This window comes from Megalobrama amblycephala, linkage group LG24 (assembly GCF_018812025.1).
Source record: "Megalobrama amblycephala isolate DHTTF-2021 linkage group LG24, ASM1881202v1, whole genome shotgun sequence".
In the NCBI taxonomy this organism is placed as follows: Eukaryota; Metazoa; Chordata; class Actinopteri; order Cypriniformes; family Xenocyprididae; genus Megalobrama; species Megalobrama amblycephala.
Genome location: NC_063067.1, coordinates 17,755,851 through 17,779,579, shown reverse-complemented (window position 1 = coordinate 17,779,579; position 23,729 = coordinate 17,755,851). Strand labels below are relative to the sequence as shown.

At 39.9% G+C, this 23,729-nt stretch overlaps 1 protein-coding gene and 1 long non-coding RNA gene across 6 annotated transcripts in view; one reads left to right on the top strand and one right to left on the bottom strand.

The window, feature by feature from the left end:
• The first annotated feature begins 896 nt into the window (after positions 1-896).
• Positions 897-9,670, top strand: LOC125260096. Its single transcript, XR_007182971.1, has 3 exons — positions 897-1,902; positions 5,207-5,351; positions 9,594-9,670. It is a non-coding gene; the product is annotated as an uncharacterized LOC125260096 (long non-coding RNA).
• Positions 9,671-10,164: 494 nt separating this feature from the next.
• The window catches only part of casz1 (castor zinc finger 1), a 49,824-nt gene continuing 36,259 nt past the window's right edge, over positions 10,165-23,729 (bottom strand). For 3 of the 5 annotated variants that reach the window (XM_048178254.1, XM_048178251.1, XM_048178252.1), the window contains 10 exons: positions 23,373-23,436; positions 22,513-22,667; positions 21,663-21,785; positions 21,141-21,458; positions 20,804-21,002; positions 18,996-19,167; positions 16,479-16,627; positions 16,121-16,355; positions 14,822-15,163; positions 10,165-14,217 (listed from right to left, as the gene is read on the bottom strand). In XM_048178254.1, the coding sequence (XP_048034211.1) occupies positions 12,932-14,217; positions 14,822-15,163; positions 16,121-16,355; positions 16,479-16,627; positions 18,996-19,167; positions 20,804-21,002; positions 21,141-21,458; positions 21,663-21,785; positions 22,513-22,667; positions 23,373-23,436 (3,043 nt within the window). In that variant the 3' untranslated portion in view covers positions 10,165-12,931. The remainder of the gene's footprint in view (positions 14,218-14,821; positions 15,164-16,120; positions 16,356-16,478; positions 16,628-18,995; positions 19,168-20,803; positions 21,003-21,140; positions 21,459-21,662; positions 21,786-22,512; positions 22,668-23,372; positions 23,437-23,729) is intronic. The other 2 variants (XM_048178255.1, XM_048178253.1) reach the window with 1 other exon arrangement.

Here is a 23,729-nt window from a genome sequence, read left to right as displayed (position 1 = left end):
AATCAGAGCAGTGTAAGCTCACGGAAAGGAGGGGTTTAGAAAGACTGATTTTTTGAACTGCTTCAAACAAATCGTTTACGAGGTGAAATACATTGAGGTGAAATTAAATGTATATTATGAGAAAACTAAAGTTTCTTTTGACCTTGCATGCATGTAAACCTGTTGTAGGAGACTCCCAAAACAATATTAGGCATAATTAGGCAAAACAATATTAGCCATAATAGGGGCACTTTAAATATATCTTTAGTAGCTTCTGGGCATTGAAAGTGTTAATTATCTTGCTGGCAATGCAGGCCTCACTGAGCCATCGGATTATCAAAAATATCTTAATTTGTGTTCCGAAGATGAACGAAGGTCTTACGGGTGTGGAACGACATGAGGGTGAGTAATAAATGACAGAAATTTCATTTTTGGATGAACTAACATAACTGTGCATTAAACATCAAATATCTTCTGATTGGCTGTGATAGTGTGGCATAGCTCAGCAGTTTCGTATTTAGTGTGGATAGACAAATTATGTCGTTGGAAACGTGTCAAAGAATGTTAGTCTCACAAGCCAATGTTTTGACCATCCAAATTTAATTCAGATATAAAGGGTCCTTCTGAATGACATGTATAAATATCACACACTTCACTGGAGTTTAAGTGTCGTTTAGGGGATAGTATTACAAGAGGATACAAAAAGTTAAAGCAAACATATCTCTTTACATTCAACTATCTGACACAAAATATATTTTAAAGTTTTCATGTCATGTACACAGACTGATATTACTGCTGTTAATATAGATTTTTATGTACATTTTTTCCTTAGTCTGTTCATTTTTAATGTCAAATTAAATGTGTTGACACACACATATATATATATATATATATATATATAAACATTTTTTCCACTTCAAGCACTTTATCTATTATTAGTATCAGCAACATCTTGCCAATCTTCACCTCTTCCATTCTGCAAATATCACATTGCTGATGTATTAGGTATTACATGACAGTATTTAAAGTGTGTGGAGTGAGGAGACCAGTGTGTTATCAACCACCATAATGTGAAAGATTAGCACAAGCCTCTTCCCACCTGTTTTCACTTTTCTTTTCATAAAGTCCGCAGCTGCTGCACCAAACAAGCTCTTATTTTCCTTGACCGAGTTCACAAGGATGCATTGGGAGATTCTGTCATGTCCTTATGGTCATCATGCAAACACACATAGCTGATGGCTTTAGAGTCAGAGCAGAACTGCAGAGCTGAATGTCATGTACTGAGCGGTTCATCAGAAGAGCTGCTTTTCTACTTCTCTTTGTTCCCTCTCAATCAAGCCTGATTTAAGAGTCAGTTAAATGTACGAAATTGGTAGCAGGCTTTTATTTCTCCCTCCCTCACTTCTTTCATTCAATAAGGTTCAATTTGAAAATGGTCTGGTTTGTATCCTTAATATATGAACGTGCAGGTGCTTCTAATCACAGAGGCAGTGCACACACTCTTTGACAATGTGAAATATCGCGATTTATCGCTTGCATTTGCGTGATGTTTTCCAGCGTTGATTGCCTGGACGTGTGATTTCACAGGGCCACGTCTCCATCTGTACCATTTTCTCTAAGTATCGAACATTTTCATCTTTCTTCAATACAAGCTAATTGGATTAAGTTTGAGCAATTTTCATATTGCCGCGCATTGTGCCTCTGCGTGTACGGCTGCCAGGCAGCTCTGTTTTATAGCTCCGGCGCGCGCTGTCAGCCCCGTGTTCCTGCCGTCATCAAGGCGCTAAGGACCACATCAACCATCTTCGCTCATTCTCAGCAAGCCTGCTGGGTTTTCCCCCGCAAGAAAACCAACCAATTCTCTGTGGAATCGTGCTAAATTAACCAAATTTACAGCTTAGCACTTAAGGATCTCCTTAGTTGGTAAGTAAATGGCCCTTGCTGGCGCGTGCGCGTGCGAGAGAGTAATGCCTTGTTGCTCCCAGTACTCTCTTTCTGGAAGGAGTCGTAAAGAGCTGAAACATCTCCCCAGTGCTCCAGAGATGGCTGCTGAGCCTTTGAGCAAACTGCTTGTAATGTAACAGCTCCCAGCCCGAGCGCCAAAGTCTGCTAAACCAGTTTTATTCCATCAATTCAGCATATTTTCAGCCCTATATGATATATCTATGATCGATGATTTGAAAACGCACCATAATGAGGCCTGCACAGAGAGCTTACTGCGCGTGGCAGAAAGTTCCACAAATTTACACGAGATTGAAGCGGCCAGCAGTCACAATATCACACATCCCTACATTATTAAATTGTTTGGTTCATTTGATATTCTTTCAGTCAGCTGCATTGAGAAAAGTTTTGAAGTGGAAGAGCTAGCCACCATCTGGAAGATTGTGATCACAAGACACGTCCATCTTGGCTCAGAGTTCAGAAATAATAGGTTGTTCTGACTTGGCATTGCCATCCTCCTTTTCTCTCTCTCTTTTACTATGCAAAAAAATGCATTGGCAAACATAAAGCTCACAGGAAGAAAAAGCATACATTGACTACAACATAATATCAGTTATTAATATTTTGTTGGTTGGCATGTGTTCATAAATTCTTTGTATGACAGCCGTAACAAAAATATATCCGCACATTTATGCAGGTTTTGTTGCATCACAAATAAAACAATTGACTCCAAGCACAACTTACACAGTATGCTTACAAAATATTTGTTCAAATGTTTTAATAATATTTTAATAAAGGGTGAAGATGCTAATGTTCCATGGGCAGTTATTTATATATACGTCAATCATAGATATATCATACGGCTGAAAATATGCTGAATTGATGGAATAAAATATATATATACACTACCGCTCAAAAGTTTGGGATTGGTAAGATTTAAAAAAAAGAAGTTTTGTCTGCTCACCAAGGCTTAATTTATTTAATTAAAAATACAGCAAAAAAATTATTACAATTTAAAATAACTGTTTTTTATTTGAATATATTTTACAAAGTAATTTATTCTCGTGTTGGCAAAGCTGAATTTTCAGCATCGTTACTCCAGTCTTCAGTGTCACATGATCCTTCAGAAATCATTCTAATATGCTGATTTGCTGCTCAAGAAACATTTATGATTATTTTCAATGTTGAAAACAGTTGTGTACTTTTTTTTCAGGAATCCTTGATGAATAGAAAGTTCAAAAGAACAGCATTAATCTGAAATACAAAGCTTTTGTAACATTTTACACTACTGTTCAAAAGTTTGGGGTCAGTAAGAATTTTTATTTTTATTTTTTTGAAAAGAAATTAAAGAAATGAATACTTTTATTCAGCAAGGATGCATTAAATCAATCAAAAGTGGCAGTAAAGACATTTATAATGTTACAAAAGATTAGATTTCAGAATAAACACTGTTCTTTTGAACTTTCTATTCATCAAATAATCCTGAAAAAAAATATTGTACACAAATATTTTGTACAATTGTAAACAATAAATGTTTCTTGAGCAGCAAATTGACATATTAGAATGATTTCTGAAGGATCATGTGACACTGAAGACTGGATTAACGATGCTGAAAATTTAGCTTTGCCAACACAGGAATAAATTACATTTTAAAATATTTTCAAATAGAAAACAGTTATTTTAAATTGTAATATTATTTCAGAATATTACTGTTTTTACTGTATTTTTAATTAAATAAATGTAGCCTTGGTGAGCAGACAAAACTTCTTTTAAAAACATTAAAAATCTTACTGATCCCAAACTTTTGAGCGATTATGTGTATATATATGTATATGTGTGTGTGTGTGTGTATATATATATATATATATATATATATATATATATATATATATATATGTGTGTGTGTGTGTGTATATGTATGTATATGTGTGTGTGTGTGTGATATATATATATATATATATATATATATATATACGTGTGTATATATATATGATCAACTAACGACAAACTTATGTGTGTGCACTGAGCATAATATGATGTATTACACAAATACGTAAGTACCCCCCCCCCATTTCAAGGGGAGTGTAGTGTAAAAAATATTAAGAAATTTTATTTAAATACAATTTGCTGTTTCTTACTGCTCCTTTATACATTGTTTTATAAACTCATGTTTTTTATTATTTAAAAAAATAGATATGTAAATAACCGTTTATGCCTTTGTATTATAATTTGCCTTTTTTTCCACACTTGATAAAGTAAATCACACTTGATAAAGTTACAATTGCAAGTCTACTTATCTTAAAAAAAAAAAAAAAAAAAAATCTAATTATTCACAAGTCTTTATTACTAACCCACACTGTGAGAGGACCTGTTATCACTTGCACAAAATTGTTATTAGAAGTTTGTGACTTTTGGAATTTGGCAGAGTAAGTTTATGTAAGTGTGAATCTCAGACTGAAATTCTTCACTTGTTTACGTGCAGCTGTGCAGCTTCAAGCTAAAACTTGTGTGATTTCGACAGGTGTGCCTTTGCTTTAATGTTCAGATAGGAGGATATTAAATCATTCTGAGCCTTGCTTTTGCATTTGTGTTACTCTTGATTTGGCAAAATCAGAAATATTATCTACTGAATGAACTGGTTGTATTTGACTTCACACATTTAGTCATATTTATGCTGAAATCTCCCCTGATCCAGAACATAATTGAGCATTTCTCCTCATTTCAGTAGACATGAATACAGAGAATAGCATTTGTACATAGCGGGCCTGTGACATTACCGCCAATAAGGTCTTGTTAAAGTTAAATTGGCTGAATGTGTGTCTAATTCTCTTTTTCCTTTGGGGTCCCTGAACTTAATTTTTCACACAAGCAACAGCTGCTACCAGAGGCACGGCAGCTTCCTTATGAATCTTTTTTTTTTTTTTAGAACTCTGACCAAAGGTCTCTTTAAATAAAGCCATGCATGAATGGAAATGGCAAAATGAATGTGAATGCCAAAGGTTATGAGGAAATGGATGAGATTTACAGACGCAAACTAAAAACGGAACAATGCTGCAATTATTATGCACAAATGGAATGATTCTTTCAATGTTTATGACAAGCATATGAAATGTGATTTGTAACCAAACAACTGTACGCTTCTGAATTGTCATAAATACACAGTTGTTAGAATTTGTTTGTGGGTGTAATGCAATTAAACAACGCAATAAGAAAAGAAATATACACGGCTTTCCCCGTGGACTCGAATGCTTGAAGCGCTATGCGTCATTTTTGTGCATCCTAACAGGCTGTGTGACCACCGCTGCTGTGACATATGTACAAAACACCTGTCGCATGTTTCTGGGCCCCATTGTTCGTGGTGAGCTGCTGCTGGGTCTCACACAACCTGTTCCTGGAACATCAACCCTCAGTACGAGTCAGATCCAGCCCTGGTATGACTGCGCACACTTGGCTCATTATGATGGGAATGACAAAACAGCCTGTATAGAGGAGAACATTCATGCACTGCTGTGTGTGTTTCATGAGAAATATGTTGGGTGAATAAGATCAATATAGAAAAAAAATGCTTCATTTTAATTCCACACATGGTGGTCTCACAAAGTTTTTGGACGCATGTAAAACCTAAAACGTATGAATTTCATTGCATTATGGAACAAACAGAAAATCAAGTACAAATAAATAATGCTAGAGATTTTCTCACCCATAGTTCACCCAAAAATGAAAATTCTATAATTTACTCGTATTCAAGTTGTTTGGAAAAAATACACTATGGAAGTCAATGGGCCCATCAACTGTTTGGTTAGCAACATTCTTCAAAATATGTTCTTTTGTGTTCAGCAGAAGAAAGAAATTCATACAGGTTTGAGGTTTGGAATAACTTGAGGGTGAGTACATTTTCATTTTCGGGTGAACTATTGCCGCGTTCCAGGCAACCCGTAACCCATGTTTTTCCAACCTTCTACCCGTGAAAGTGCACTGGAACGTCAGTCAAACCCGTGACTTCCCACCATAGACTGTAAAAAAATATGGACGTAGCGTCCGTGACGTCACCCATAGAGTTCTGAACAGCATTTTTGAAGCGAAAATGAGGCCGCGGCCATCTTAGCTGCGCGTCACCGCACGTCACTCCCGGATAACTGAAAATGGGCAAAGAGGCGGGGAGGTGGTTTGAGCTGATATGACTGGTTGCTGAAACCACGCCCGCCTAGCTCGACGGGACCATGTTAGCAGCAAAGGAGCTATCTATCTATCTAAGATACGATCTAAAATATTAATGAAGATAAGTTTTATCATCAGAACGTTCTAAAGGTTTACTGTCAATCTACGGTGTTTTTTAAGATATAGATCCTCCAACACCAGTAGTGTTGGTTGTGCAAATAACAACATGGAAAATCAAATGGGACTTCATACCTTTATAATGAAATAGAGATCACGAGATGAATCCAATCTGTGGCACTTGGGTAAAATATGAGTGTCCATTGCAAAACAAAAAAACATGTCACATTTCTTCTGAATGATCTGCTCTCTGTCATCGTTCTTCAAGAAAGGATATGCAATCTGAGCAGCGTTTATGTTGTAAAACTGTATACGATCGTATCTAACAAACAAATGAGCCTGTGTCCAAAGTATATTTTTTTTCAAAATAGTGCAGCAGTTTTAGTTATAATATCCAAGCAGTGCTGTCGGATTTTGATATCCTCCCGCCATTGTCATTGTAGTAAATCTCACAACCAAAACTTTCAGCCAATTCCACGACCAACAACGTGTGTTCTGTGTCTCTTCCCCATGCATGCACATCTACACAGACACACATCAGTCTCGAATATTATGCAGCAAGCCATATTTTATAATTGTATAAAATAATCGAGCACAAATACGGCTGAGATGCCAAATTCAGCTGCAGCTGAGGTAACATGACGGCTCACAGACAGCAGCGCAATATACCTGTCACTCAAGTGACCACGCCCTTTAATTATGCAGAACTTTAAGGCTTAATATAATTTAAACGGATAAGTTATAAAAAAATTCACCCCCCTCAGAGTTGTCATGAAGGGCAAAAATAGCAGTATAGACCAAAACCACAATTTGAACCAACTTGTAAACATGTTTTTTTCTGCTATAAACTTGGCCAATTTAACATGGGACTCTATGAGATTCTGCTCTCTTTTGGAGCCTGTCCCTAGCGGCCAGTCGATGAATCGCAGTTTAAGTTACTTCCGTATTGGCTTCACGAGAGAAAGGGGGAGGTTGCCGCTTGGCTTCCCACCCGTGAACTCGTACTAGATCGATGTACTCCCAGTTACGGGTTCTGACGTCACATAGCCCGCGAAACAACAATGGCAGCCCATACGGATGCAGTGTTTATGGTAAAATAACGTAAAATAAAAGGTATAACAGCTTCTCTTGCCTTATGCGCCGCTTTCCTCCTCTGTTTCCCTCAAATAAGCAAGGAGTAAGCACCTTTGGCGAGAGAAATAATTGTTAATGAGCATAAGCCCCGTACGGTCCGCCATGTTGGTTTGTTTACACTTTTACGCAGTTTGGCGTGACTTTCCTGGAACGCTACAAAGTCGTGAGTCGTGATTTAAAGTTGTGACTTTCGGGCTCAAAAACCTGCCTGGAACGCAGCATATCCCCATTCGGTTGTTAAGTCTGACGTCACGCGGCAGCGCTTCCGGGTCCTATCTCATACCACGAGAAAACAACAAATGGTGCTAATATACACACACGATGTGGTGTAATACTACAAAAAAAATTATAATCATAACCTTTATCTCCATACCAAAATTCCAGATGGCCAGACAATGATTCATCTTTTATAAATCGTCAAAATATTAATGTCTGTGACGCTGTGAGCACGGAGACTGTTGTGTATTTAAAATGTTTAACTTTTTAAAATGATTGATGTTTAAAATGAATAAATAGCGCTCATAAATGGCCGTCGATGGCATTCTCAAGTGAAACGAGTCGAGGCTTGGACCCGGAAACGGCGTTCCTTATGTCACGACTTAACAAGCGGATTGTAATTTAAAGGGTTAGCTCACCCAAAAATGAAAATTCTGATATTAATTACTCACCCTCATGTCGTTCCGAACCTGTAAGAGGTTCATCTTCGGAACACAAATTAAGATATTTTTGATAAAATCTGCTGTTGATGTAGTGTAAACAGTGCAAAGCTTCCGGGTTCTGCGACAGAACGCAGATTGAGAGCCCGTCCACATGGAGACACGTTTAGCTGTATACGTAAAAATTTTGTATCGTATAGGTGTAATTAAATAAACCGCAATTTTTTTTAACCAGGTCCCAGATTGGATAAATCTGAAAACGACACCCTTGCATTTTCATGTGCAGCCAATCCGTATATTTTGTGAAGTCAACACCCCACGTCTCGACACCTCGACTCACATGCTCCAAGTCGTCTTCTCCGTTTTTAATGCATCTCTGTGGCAGAATTACAGCGCCACATACTGGTCCGGCATGTATACTAGATGGTTTTGAGTCGGTTTCAGTGTTTTCGTGTGTATGCACATATTTCTTGAGACGTACGGAGCCCCGGATATGACATGCAGGAAAAAAATAGTAGGCTAAATCGTGCGCACGATTTACTATTTCGTTCCCTCGATTTACTAAAACGTGCGCACGAGTTACTATTTAGTTCCCTCGATTTATAAATCATGCACATGGATCTGACTCCTACTGAGGGTTGATGCTTTTTATAAATCATGAACATGGCCTCGTGTGGATGTGGCCTCAGTATTGGCCGGCTCCTGCATCAGCGTCACACTGCTTTCTGACGTAGAACCTGGAAGTGCTGTCTCTAAAGTGTCAGAAACCTCTCAGATTTTATCAAAAATATCTTAATCTGTGTTCCGAAGATGAACGAAGTTTTTACGGGTGGAACGACATGAGGGTTTTCTTCCACCCTCAATACCCACGACTGCCCCTGAACAAGGCACCCTAACCCCTGATTGCTCCCTGGGTGTGAATGGCAGCCCACTGCTCCGGGTGTGTGTGTGTTCACTACTCTGCCCCTAATGTGTGTGCACGAACTTAGATGGGTTAAATGCAGAGGACAAATTCCGAGTATGAGTTACCATACTTGGCCAGCACGTCACGTTGTTTGTCACTGTAAAATAAAGTGTTACCATACATTTAGTGTTATTTTTATATACTTACTGTAGTAATAACAGTAAATTATGCATAATTACATGCAACTAACCCTAAACCAAATTTCTAACCCTAATCCTAAGTACATGTTAATTAATATTAAACCGTACTTAAAAATGTATGGTTACTTTTTATTTTTAAGGTGTCCTTGTAACAGTTATAAATGTATGTTAAACCTTTTTATCATTTAAAATCTTTTGTAAAATATTTTACACGCTTTGTCACTTTTTTTTTTTTTTTTTTGATATAAAGACATTCATGCATTTTTAATTGTCTCTCAAGTGTCCAGATACTTTTTGGAATAATGTTTGTTACATAATTGGATGCAATTTATAATTTATACAACAAAATTAGGAATTATTCTGATTTTATTCCTCCCTTATTATTTAGACAATAAGGTGATCTGTTGTTTCAACAGCAGCCTGTGTTAGTTTGGAGGTTGTTTCCGTCTGGTTTTTGTGTAATATAATTTCCATAGTTTTTTTTTTTTCTTCTTTTTTTTCAAGATTATATGCAGGATGCCAGCTGGCAGACAGATGGTGGTGGCTTTACACGATTTTATTTAAAGACACATCAGAAGGAAGAGGAGGGTGAGGCAAGAGAACAGCTGTAGCGAGTGGGACAGGATGGTATATGCTGGTCAAAGCGACGAGCAGCCTGCACAATGAAAGAAAAGAATGAAAAAACAACCACCAAAAACCATTTCAGAGTGTTAGAAACTTTCCCAAAATGCACTAGAGAGCATTTGTACCCTAATATGGCTCCATGACTACGATCTATTGTTATTTGTACACGCTTACTGAATTTGTTGTACGAAATGCTCGGTTCATAGAGAAAAATAATAAGGCTGTTAAAATACTATCATCCTCAGTCAGCGCCGCTGGGCGTCCTCTGTGTCGTACCACAGACCCGGGGCCTTGTGCCCTTTAACGGCGTTAGTCTCAGCGGGAGCTGCTTATTAACCGCCGTCTCGTTAAACACTTTCTCTGCAGCACAGCAGCGCTACCTGACGCTAACCGCACTGCATTTTGGGAGAGAAAGCCATGATTTCGAGAAACACTGTGTGGAACATTTGCATTGTTATAATAATTAGAATTTCTTTATTTCGACTCTTTACAAATCCTGCTATTTTACACACATAAAATGTATTCAAGTGCACAGTATCTCCCAGGCAAACAGCTGCTTCAGTGTGAGTCCTGCGCCTTTGCACTTGAGACCAGAGAACAAACGGCCTGTGAAAGGGGCATGCCATATGCAAAATACATAAGTTCAATTAAATAAAACAAACACCAAAACAATAGCAAACAAAGAGTTGTGGATGGTATTAAATTATGCAGATTTCATTGTTATTGTGATCGCACATGATATACAGCTTTGAAAATGATGACTTCCTTGCGTATAAGGTAGAAATACACTCCACTGTTCAGTGCTACAATAATGTGACTCGTATAGATTTAATTACCACTAATTCCTCTACCACTATGGGGAAACCATGGTAATAACAATAAAACCTCACACATACACGCTTACGTTCTGTCTCTCACACACACACATACAAGCAAACTATTCTGGTGTTAGTTCAGTTTTTAACTTTTTATTCTTTATTTCTCCTTATTTTCTTTTTAAAGGAAGCTTTTCATCAAAGAGCATTTTTGTTCATATATAGTTTTTACAGAAGAAAATACTATACAACCTTTTTTTCCCTCCTGAAACAATATTTCAAAGATAACCATCTACACATTTAGTTGCCTATATTCTGATTCAAAGCCGTGTTTAGGAAATAATTAATTTCCTCGCTTCGCTTTTCCTTGTTTATATTCAATAGAGGCCAAGTAAACAAAAATCATTTTTGTCTTTTTTTTTCTTTTCTTTTCGTGTGTGTGTGTGTAATTTGGAGCGAAGCACTGCAATAATTTCCTCTGTATAGAATTCATTTAAATTACAGTCATCATTAGTGTTACTCGTTAGGCAAGCCAGGTTCTAGCATGCCCGTTTCATATTGAAAACATCCAATCTTGGAAGCGAAGAAAAAACTTTTTTTTTTTTCTCTTTTTTTTTCTTAAATAAAACACAGAACAACAGTTCTTCGTCACACTGAAGACTATTTGTGCATCAAAGCAAAGTGAACTAAACATTGTAAAGCAAATTCCCTGTTAAAAGATATATGCCATAATTTCAAAAGGTAAAAATGAACCTAAAAAGTGCAAAAAACACCCTAAAATTTTCTCATTGCAAGGTCACATAAATATTAAATAACTTCTTATTATTGGAGTGAAACCACAGCTGTTGTAAATAGAAAACAAAAGCTTGAAACATTGTTTTCTGTTTTCTGTACAATTCATAAAATCACACACTTTCCGAGCAGCGCTACCAGCGCTAGCATTCATCATGGTGTCTTTGTGATGCCTGTCCTCCATTCAGCCCTCTAGAAAAGACAGTCTCTCTCCATGTTTCCTCTTCTTTTAGAAATAGATACATGATGCTTCTGAAAAAAGAAGCTTCAAAAAGCCAGTCTCCATCTTCAGACTTTGTTGCAACTATTGTTTTTTGTTTTTTCTTCTTCTTTTTTTTTTTCATGCTACAGAAACTGTGAAGGGAAAAGGAAAGAAAAATAACACCTACAAACTTTTCCCTACATTCAGAGACGCTCGTCTCCTGCTGTGTGTTTGATGGACACTTTAGGACATCTAATTGTGGAGCAAAACAAAGACATAGCTGTAATCTCCTCCCATTCACACTGGGCAGTAGCACCATCGTCACATTACAAACTCTCCGAAACACAGGGGGCGATAACTCTCGCCATCGAAACAGACCCATTTACAGTGAGATTTACACCCCCACATCACCTGGTCATGCCTGTGCAATTAGAGAATAATGCAAAAACAGACAAACAAAAAGCCATATTAATGCAATCATGTAAAAGATAACAAAACGTCTTAAATAGAGGCTTGAGTATCTGCTCTCATCTATACAAAAGTGCACTATGAATATGCAATGCCAAATGGGTCCTCATTGAGAAAAGGAACAGAAATCAAGTGAGAGCTAGCATTCACTGAGATCAATGCTTATGGCCTGAAGCTTTGCAGTCACTGGTCACTGTTTTTTTTTTTTTTTGTTTGTTTGTTTGTCCTGAAGATGCAGGCGAATGTCCATATGGAATGGAGCCTATGACACCACTGACCACGACAGCAGGTTTAAGTGAGAACTGTGATAATTGTAAAGAATAAAAATAAAAAATTCATCTGATCAACGGAGAAGCATACAAGTCAAAGCACTGATGCAGGCCCCTGCACTTCAATAATATTAATAATAATAATGACACAGGGTGTTTCTGAATCAATCATTTGAGCAACATTCTTTATAAAAGATTTCCTGCAATGTACGCTTTTCGTTGCTTTCAGGTTGGTACGAGGGTCCTGCAATCCAGTGACTGCAATTCAAATGTACATTAACATCCACACACATCTACTTTATATAGATAGTCATATATAGAGAGATTGTTTTTTCCTTATTTTTTCCACACACAAAAAGTAACAAATGAAATCGAATAAATTAAAGTCAAACATGCACACACACAAAAGACTGATGTGTAGGAAAAGGTTTACATAGCCACCCATGTGTAAAAGAGGGCCTCGTCTGTCTATTTCTCTGTTCATTTTTTAATGCATAATTAAATTAATAATGTTGGTCATCTTGTAAACATCATAATAAATCATTTTGGGCCTTCACTTCTCTTGTAGTTGGTTGTTTTCTTGTCATCTGCAGCGTCTCTAAGCATGATAAATGAGGCCACTCAAACTTGCGTTTGTTCAGGGAATTCATAGTTCTCCTTCTACAGCATAGATTAGGGCTCAGCCTCCGGCTCCTCTTTATCCAGTTGGGAAGTCTCTGCGTGGTTCATGGAAGCATCAAAACTCTCTCCATTGTCTTTGTCTACTTCTGGCTCTGGCATGGAATCTTCATACGAGTCTGTATTCATGTCCTCCTCTACTTCCTCCTCTTCGTCGTCATCGTCGTCGTCATCATCCTCCTCGGCTAACGGCTCTTCCTCGGGTGACAGGTCGTCTTCAGGATCGCCGGATGTGCCGGTAGTGTCATCCTGAGGGTTGCCCAGGCCCATTGAGGCAGCAGGGCCAGAACTGGTGGCCAGGGAGAGTGGCTCCCGGTGCATCCCGGACCTTTTGCTCAGGTCCATGGAGTCGCTGAGGCCCAACCCAGCAGCGTTTTTCAGGAAGAACAAGGAGCTGTTGGTGTCCGTCCCCAGGTTCAGAGAGCTGTCAAGGTTGACCGCTGAGCCCGGATGCTCGTACTCACCAGCGGCTCCTGCCGAAGGGAGGTACATGGCCATATTGTTGTGGGTCAGCCCCGGTGTGCCGGGTGAGGTTGGGGGCAGATTCATGGGCATTGGGGGCACAGCTAGGCCTGAGTGGTGGTGGTGGTGGTGGTGGTGATGGTTGCCATCCTGGTTGGGAGACACCGAAGGCAGCTCGCCTCTTTCTTGCTTCTCATGCTTGCGCTTGTGGGAATCCATCTGGGACATGCCCACCACCGTGTGCTTGCACTCTGGGTAGGTACAGTGGAAGTGCGAACACTTGAGCTTGTACTTGCAGTCGGCCACTTCGCAGTCTGCGCTTGAGCTGAACTGACAGAATCCGGCGGCGCTGATCACATCCTGCTTGCCGTGGTGCTTGCGGTGCGCCGTCACCTTGGTGCTGTCCGTACAGCGGAAGCCGCAGCGCAGGCAATGGAAGTGGGTGCTGTTGCCGGAGAACTGGCAATCGGGGAAGTTACAGCATAGCGAAGACTTGAAGCGCTTGAAGTCATCCAGGACCAGGTTGTCCACGCGGTCGTGGTGCTGGGCGTGCTTGTACATGTGGGTGCGGCCGCAGAACTTGTAGCCGCAGTTCTCCCGTGTGCAGTGATAGTGTGTGACCTTCAGGGAGAACTGACAAGCTGTATCCTTGCAGTCCTCATAGAGGTCGTAGCGGCGGAACCCTTCCAGCATCATGCCTTCATCCAGCATCTTGCGAGACGAAGCGGTCTTGCGCCGCTTGCCGAAGGGTGACATGTCCTCGATGATCCAGAAGCGTTTCTTGGCACCAGTTGCCGTTGGGATAGAGATGGTGTTACCTGGTTGCAAAAAAAAGGTGTATACGGGTTAGACTTCGATCAATATGACAAGCAGCAAAGCAATTCTGCAAACAGGAGTAGCCACATGCCCTATTCAAAGCTACACATGAAGGTTTCTCCTACATAATGTGATTCCATGCCATAATCAAACAGAGACAGTCCCATTTGTATAATGTACTGGTGACATTTTAACGTGACTGTCACGTCTAGGTATTGGGAGAGTTCAGAGGTGCTTCCGTACATCTGGCTTTATGGGAGAGCAGGATACCCTCCCATAAGCCTGAGGTCAGTGCTAATGATGTGCTCCCTGTCCTGGCCAGCAGGAATCACATGACTCTATTAAAGCCTGGCATGATTAAACCAGCCTTTTACAGAAGGCTACTAATGGACAGCATTTTAGACAGTGGACCTAATGGCAGGTGTGCAATGTACTACAAAAGTCTAAAGCCACTACCACAGTGACTTACATGAACTGCACTGCATGTGTAAAAAGCTAAAGAGTTTTAACCAGCTAATGCTTTTTAATGGCTTTGTAACTGCTAGCCATAGTACAAACTACTGTATCTCTAGAGCTGCAGTGTTCGGGTGGAGACGAGATAGGTACCTGCAGCGTCCTGCACTATAGGGACGTCATTTTTAACCGAAGACGAAGTAGGAATGATGGGGCTGAAAGCTGGTGTGTTGGTTGGCATGACAACACTCCTAGTGGCTCCGAGAGAGGCGCTGAGCAGAGAGTATGATAGACAGGATGGGGAGAGGAGATATGGGAGTGAGGGGAGTGGTGGCCGGAGAAGAGCCGAGGAGAGAGATGGAGGCTGACTCTGGAGCGTAGGCTGATGAGGAGGTGGAAGAGGAGGTGGTGGAGGAGGAGGAGGAGGTGCAGATTGAGAAGGAGGAGAGTCAGCAGAGGTAGTGGTGGCAGAGGCAGGGACCTGACAGCCTGGTCCTACAGAGACACGGTGCCAAGGAAGGATGGTAACAGAGAGACAGGAAGGTATAAGACACAAGGGTGGGGAGGTAAAAAGGGAAAGAGATCAAGTAATGAAATAATGAAAGCCAAATGGTAACCAAAGTCAGACAACAGGCAAAAGCAACAGTGATGAGAATGGAAGATAACATTTGAAATCAAACAGTGAACCCATAAAAATCAATTCAATGAAGGAAAGCTCAGATTCAAAGAGCAAAGGCCCAGATTTAAAGGTGCCGATAGCATTGTTAGCCAGTTTACTAACTTCCGCCAGGAATTAGACCCGTCGCCCATGCCTTAACCCCAAGAGTTCTCTCCAAATCCCCACCCTCAATGGTTGACAAGCCAAGTTTTCTGATTGGCTAACAAGATCCAGATTGTTTTTGCTGTTTATTGCTGTTCCCAGGACACCAATTATATTAATATCTGTACATTTTCTGTGTCATATTCCAAAAAATCACTTTAAGCACCTTTAAGCCTAGAGAAAATAAACAACTTGTGCTGCCTCTGTGTGTGGCTGATTTCAATGACAGTAGAGATGAGAAAAGTCTCGGATGCCTCTATGTAGTCGCCACAGGGATAGGCATTAATGTGAGTTGTGTGTGGGAGACTATATGACAAATTTAGTGCTTTATAATTGAATAAATATCATTACAGTTGGAAACATTTGGTTGCTCTGATGCAACATAAGTAGCTTTATGAGTCCGCTACAGGGAATTCAGTGAGAGGTGGTGAAGCTTTTTTTGTTTCTCTTTTCAAAGATGGACATAACAAGGAACACAACAAAATTTGATTGACTGATTGACCAAATAAATATTTGCTCCACTGGTCACACTGAGCCTGTGGTTTGATTTAATCTCTCTCATATACTGTCAACCATGTGAGGCTGAAAATGTTTATTGCCATGAAATAGTCTTGTTTCTTAGGTCGACTCACCTGCTGGCGAACTATCGTTGCCCACGGGGGTGCTGGTGCAACTGCGGTCTTGATTGGAGGACTCTGAGGAGAGTCCCAGTGGGCTTCCTCCACCGGTATAGTCCATGTAGTCATCATTTTCCTCCATCATGCCGGAGAAGTTGTGGGTAAGATTAGGATGGCTGCCTACCATGGCAGACGAAGCTAGACTGGCCATGTGCTGCATCTCTTCAGGTCGGTGGGTGTGAGAGACCACCTACAAATTACCAAAAAGGGGCGGACTTAAAATTATATATACTTTTGAGAATAAAAGTTAGCTTTATATTATAATTGTGCTTATGGCTGTGATCTTTAAAAGGTGTCGGAAATTTCTTGGTACCTGGGAAGGAACTCTGTCGAAATTTTTACCCAGCATCCTCCTCATGTGTTTGCGGGCATGGGAGGTCATCTGGTGCTTGAGCAGGAAGGAGAACTGACAGCCCTCACGGATACAATGGAAGTGGCTGTTAACTTGGTTGTATTTGCACCCTGCAAGAGACGGGCGACAAAATTAACTTGAGCAAAGACCGTCTTCATCGCGCCCGGGTTTCAGGGACAACATATATCATAGATTCTCAACGAGGTAATGAGGACATTGTGCTTCCGTCCCGCGCCTGCATAATGCAGAGAGACAGAGCAGATGAGTCCAGTGTCACACTGGGAAAGTCGAACCTTTTGAAGATTAGACCTGTGGTGCTCTTTTATTACAATGACATCTTTTATTCAATTTGGAATTTACATAAATACATTCTGCATTTGGAGAAGCAATAATGCACAACCCTGCAAACCAAAGTAAACACACAATTATTTCCATATTAAATTCATTTTTCACGACCTATCTGTTGCTGGTGTATTTCCTCCCCCTCACGCCTGTCCCTTTGCTTTTTTTTTATTATTTTTTTTTTCTACACAAAGGGCCCTACAGATTTTAATTGCTATATGTTTTCAAATTTAAAGACTGCCTCTGCGCACTAATCAAATATTGTATGGTGCTCGTAATAATTTATTGTGAATAATGCGTGCTGAAATAATTGAAAGAGTAGCATTCAGGGCAGGTGCCGGCTTGTCCGTTACCATGGCACCCGTGGCGCCGCGCAACAAGCCGCCTGTTGTCAGACTGCTTTTGTACACAAGGGTGATATACTTTAAAACGGCAGAGTTGAGTAAATATGAGCGCATGCTGAAATATCAGGGCTCTTGTGCCACCAGATCCTGGTAACCTCATCGCCGGTGTTCTGTTTAATGTTGCTGCCATGGATACCACTTTCCCAGTCCAGCTGAACCATCAATTCTTTATGACTCTATGGCTTGCTTTTGTCATATGTCCCTGGTTTATACCGCCAACAACGCAACAGGAGAGACCTTATACTCTTTGGACACTTGTGATACGTTCCACTCTTCAATAAATGTTCTTTTCTCAACTTAAAGGGATAGTTGACCCAAAAATGAACCTTCTGTCATCATTTACTCAAACTGTTTTATTCAATAGAAAAAAAATAAGCTGCTCTCACACAATTAAAATGACTTGAAGCCCTTATATGACTTCAAAAGACTCGGTCCTACAGAGCATGTAGACATATACAGACTACTTTTATCATGCTTTTGTTGTCCTTTGATTTCTCAACAGCACAGTCCCCATTCACTTTCACTGCACAGAAAAGAGCAGCTTGGAAATTTTACCTATCATCTCCTTTCATGTTCAACAGAAGCAAGAAAATCAGATGTGTTTGGGTCGAAATGAGGGTGCATTTTTGGGTGAACTCTCCCTTTAAGGGGAGGGGAGTAGAAGAAAATAAAATACTAACTTTTAATCTGCCTGCTTGTGATGATGATCGAGGCTTGAAAAAGAGCAACACAAACAGACTGAGCTCGACAGGCACGGTAATTAACAAACATATGTAATTGCTCATTCCTGACAGGTTAAATATACCCAAGAAAACAACCTCTGTTTGATTGCCTACTATAAATACTGAAGTATTAATGTATGACAAAAAGGCAGACACCATTTTTCTCGGCCTGTTTTCTGTAATATAAATAAAACGTCGCCAGTTTTACAATGAGATGAGACCATCTTTATTTTCACCAAACGTGTTTGTTCTGCAAAATGCAAACGACTGCTAGCGCGCTGACTCTGTTGTCAATGTAAACCGTTCACTTGACAAAATATCGGTGCACAGATACTAATGAGATAACGGCTTCTGAGAAACATACTCAAAATTCAGTGAATAAGTGCGAAGCGCAGCCGTTTCACGCCCTGTACTGTATGTTGTGCTGCAAACAGCAGGGCAATTACCAACCCAACTAGGGGAACAACACTTTTCCTTTAGCCAGAGCCAATGGAAAAAGTGTTTTCATAGCAGGTGATAGCATCGATATGAAATTACAGTTACATCATCTCTGATTTCACACCATCTCTGATCCTTCCAGCTACATAACGTGGGAGAGCGAATGAACAGAGTGTTTGGAAACACGAGTATCTAATGTGAACAGTGATTGAAACAATAAGAAGTGTAGGAGGCTGGAACATGTACGATTTGTAAGATTTCAATCACAATACTGAACTCACTAAATTACTTTGCAAACCACACCGAATCAAACAAATCATTAAAGGAAAAATTAAAATATAGTCATTATTTTCTCACATTCATGTCTTTCCAAACCATTTCAGTTTCATGGAACATAGAAGGTTTTGAAGATTTTCAATCGCTAATAGCAGAGCTGTGTAATGATTATTCAAAAAACAGCATACAGATTTTGAACTACATAATGACAGAATATTAATTTTTGGGTGGACTGTCCTTTTAATGAGCTCTGTGATCTAGATGCTTCTTTTAATACATGAAAAGTTGGTTCTTACCGAGTCTGCCACATTCTTCTCTTTTGGTGAAGTATTTGAACCCGTTAGCGGCACGTCTTTCTGCTTTCTCATGCTTCTTGACGTGCCAGGGCAGTTTGGTGGTGATGTTAGTGACGAAGAAACAGCCAGGTCTCAGACAATGATAATGGCCCCTCATGCGAAACTCACAGTGCTGCGGAGAACAGCAAATAAACGAAACTCTTGTGAGCGAGGACATCTTGTGCAACTGTCTATGTCTTCATGGTTCAGTTTTCTACAGTTATTTCACAACCCAATTATTAGATATTACATTAACTTACAAGCATTACTAAACCATCTTTTGAACCAAAATAGGGTCTGATCATTTGTCTGTTAGTTACTCATTACTCAGGGTACCAAAGGGAAGAAGTAGGTTACGTCTGCTCATTAAATCCTTTTTCTCGTTCTTTCTCAGAGCATGTGACAGGACCAGCCTCACTGACCAGCGGAAATATGAAGTTTAGGTTCACATTGTAGCCGCTGACCCCAATAACAACACACCAATTAGTTCATTTGGCGATTCATCTATTTCTAAAACAGCTCTTTTATCAATTCATTAGTCTGCGTGTGCGTGCATGTGTGTGTCCTCCGCAATGTAACCTGTTTCTGCACCACCATCTGTTTCCAGAGAGGCAGTTCCCCCAGGAGCACATAAACAGAACCCACTCTACTCTGGAGAGGAGGGGGGAGCTCCGAGAAGTGGGGATGGGACGCATAAATGAATTCATTTAAACAGGTTTTGCTCCAAATGCAAGTTGCAGGAAGGGGAGGGCTTTTTTCTATTAATGATGGAATTTTTGATGAAAAGCAAAACTTGTTTATTTTATACAGCTTTGGGGGCTCCACGGTGGTTTTCGTTTGTTTGTTGTGGAGAAATAAATGTGTACCTACAGTAAGTCTTTGTTTTCTGTGTTTTAAATGCAATTTTTACAAAAAAAAAAAAAAAAAAAAAAAGCATGCTTGCATATGCAAATGTTGTTGCCACGGTATTTAACAGCAGAATTCCTAGGGAAAAACTACATTGCCCATGATGCTGTACAGAAAATGACACCAATCAGTGAGTTGAAAATAGCTTTTTAGCTCTGCCCAATCCCATGAAGCGCTGCGAATGATGTAATCGAGTCAATCTGTCTAAGCTCTCAAAATACTTAAATATATATGTATATACAGTATAATCATATATATATATAATCAACATTTGTACATGAGAAGTTTTATATTTCTCCTTTTTTAATTTGACTATGCTGTTTGCAATGCTTCATGGGATTGTAGTTCTTTTGCTCACTAAATCCGTTAAGTACACAGTCTTGTACCTTTGTCATTCTGGCCAATTTTCAAAAACTTTTTTGTTTCAAATCAAAGTTTGTAATGTTATGATTCACCTCGTAACTGATTGGTTCATTGCTTATAACTCTTCAACAAAAACTTTCGCAAGTATGTGCAAGAATTAATACTTTTATTCAGCAAGGACACATTCAATTGATCAAAAGTGACATTAGAATGTTACAAAAGATTCTATTTCAAATAGAATGATTTCTGAAGGATCATGTGACACTGAAGACTGGAGTAATGATGCTGAAATTCAGCTTTAAATTGTAATAATATTTTCATAATATTACTGTTTTACTGCGTTTTTGATCAAATAAATGTAGCCTTGGTGAGCATAAGAGACTTTTTTTCAAAAACATTAAAAACTTGACCTCAAACCTTTGAATTTAGGTGTATATGCCACTAAAAAAAAAGACACAAGGAATGTTTGATAGAATGTTACCTCTGAAAGTCCCGCTCACCTGGTTAGGACAAAGACACTGCAGAGAATAGTAGGAAAACTGGTCTCGCACATTCACCAGGTTGTTGTTGGGGTTAATGTGGTCCAGGCAATGCGATTCAGCCTTCCCGGATGTTTTACACACATATTTGCAATTTCCAAACAGACAGTGGAAGTGGAACTTATTCGAGTATTTGCAGTCGGTGGCCAGGCAAGGATCACTGTGGGAGATAAGCGTGACGAAACGTCTGTCAGATATTTAAAACTGCACAGAAGACATGGAAATACAGGCAGCACAGCCCATTCAAATCACACCACCACGGTATTATGAATTTACAAGAACGGCAGTGTCTACTCACTTGTCCTGAAACTGCAGGAAGCCAGGCTTGACCTGAGGCTTGGCGTTCTCCAGCGATGTGGTGGCCAGAGGGGAAGTGGCTGGCATACTGGGCATGGAGGCGGGAAGCTGGGGGATCGATCCGGCCAGCTGCTTCCAGGCGTGGAGAGAGGGGGATGAGCTGTAGCCCCCTGACACAGCCAGGCTGGGCACCTCCATGGGAGGCGTCTTGGCCATGGAAGTAGGGGCAGCCATCTGATTAGGGGTGCTATCGTTGGATTCCTTGCTCTCGTTGAAAGGGGACTCCGATTTAACCTTCAGGTTGGCTCTGAAGTGGAAGCTAATGACAGAGAGGTGCATCACCCATTAGAGGTGCTTTAATAGAGCTGCCAAACATAGCAGCAAATTAACATTACTAGATCATAATCATGTAAATTTTGTGTGTACGTGCACTTGTGTGTTGGCGTGAACTCTAACATTTAAAAACTTTGATTTAACTTCATTATGTTTGATTGTAATGCTCCAGAACTAGAGCGCTCCTCACTTGGCGTGTTTGATGGCTCCGTCCACTGTGCTGAAAAGCGCCCCACAATCCTCCACCAGGCAATGAAAATGGATCTTGTGCAAGAAATCACACTGGGCTTCACAGAAATCATCAGTGTCATACCTGTACAAAGATGTGAGAAAAGGGGAAACTTTAAAAGGATGAAAAGAGTTGAATTGCTCGTAAATTCAGGTCAGTTACTCAAACGCACTCTTGTATTCTCGGTTTAGCTCATGAGGATCTGACTTTGAGTAAAGTGGTTCTTTAGGTGAACTACGCCTGAGCCAAAAGCACTGGGTCTCTGGCTGGGACCTTTTGCTGGGGCTTTGTAACTAAATACTGTACATAACATCACATGGTCTGGATAAATCTTCTCTTTCCACATAACAACCTGGGAACAAACACTGTGGAGGCTACTGACAAGCAAAAGGGTACATCATAAAGACGGATGGTGACAAAAACCAGACACCACTTTCAACAAAACATAGAGAACATGGTGCCAAGGCACGACTGTGTTCTCTGTAATGGAAGATCTATTTGGGCACACCGGTGATAGTAGCTGTCATAAATAACATGTCCATGATTTAAGGTGACAATTTATATGCATGTATAAGGGAAAGTGTGTACTTGAGGTGTATAACTGTTCACCATTTATTTTCACGGATTAGCTTTAGTAAAGAAAGAGAGAAAGAGAGAGAGAGAGAAAGAAAGAAAGAAAGAAAGAAAGCTACATACCTCAAAGTTAGTGTGAAAGAATTAAGTCTAAAAGAAAAGTAGCGTGGACGAAACTTTGAAAAGTAAAGCTAAAGCTGGAAACGACTCTATAGGGACACAAGATGATTTCAGGCACCTGCGCAGGTAGGTCCTCCACAGCTCAGTGTGTTTCTCTGGGCCCGACCTCTTCATTACCCTACTGAGATACTGAGCTGCGTCTGAGCCGTCTGCCGACTGAGCTCCCTCCAGCTCTGACTTTAGATCCAAAGCACTGAAGAAACCAGGATTCATCTACAGACATAAACACATGCTTAGGCAAATTAACACTAGTTCTACTCAAGGACAAACCAAACACACAACAGTTTCTGTGCACTTAAACGTGTTTCAGTTCAGTCTTGTATATGAACCAGAGCCAGAGACAGGAAGAGAGAGAGAGAGAGAGAGAGAGCTGAGCTAAGCCGTCAGGAGAACTAGAGCGAGTTTTCTATTTAAATCATCAAGGTAATGGTACATGCACACCATTTATATTAGTCATAGAAGATATATGATTAAAACAATGTCCATTTTAATCCCCACAAAAACATACAACATTTAAATATCTGTTCGGCACCATTTCGTCTTTTTAAAAAATGAGGGTGACATTTGCACTTTTTTCTCGGCGCTGACTTTTTAATCAAATAATTTACAAAGTCCATAAATAAAGATAGAGCAGATGGAGGAGAAAAAGAAGAAAGCCAGAGAAAAAAAATGCACGGAGAGTTCAAAACAGCTCATCAAAAAACAAACATCTCTATATATCTGCCGTGGCAACCGGCTCCTGCTTCATTATATTAATTTGCGAGCGGCGGACTGAAATTACACTGTATGAAAAATGGCTGGAAAATTTAAATGATACAAACTCATCCTATTAGCGCTGAAACATTAAAAAACAAACAGCCCCCTCTGCATCCTGCTAATTTGTCTTGGGATGAAAAGCGTTTGATGGATGAATCTTACCTTATTCATAAGTGAGGATAAAAGAGATGTATTTCCCGGCGCAGGGTGTCCGTTTGATTCAGCGCTAGAACATGCAAAATGAACAGTGTTTAGGCAGGATTTGCATGAGAACAGTAAATATTATAATTTATCCGAGATTGCGAATATACAATGAAGAAAAAAAAGGGAAGGAGGCTGGAAATTAGGGTTTATGCGAACACACTTTCATCTAAATGAATGTGCAAACATGTCATGCCTCATACTTGACGTGCATTATGAAAAGAGGGTATTATGGGAGAATTTTTGCATTCGTATGATGGATTTCCTCAAAGGAGGCCTCGTGGTGGGAGAAGGAGGGAGCGTGTAAATCTCGTCCTC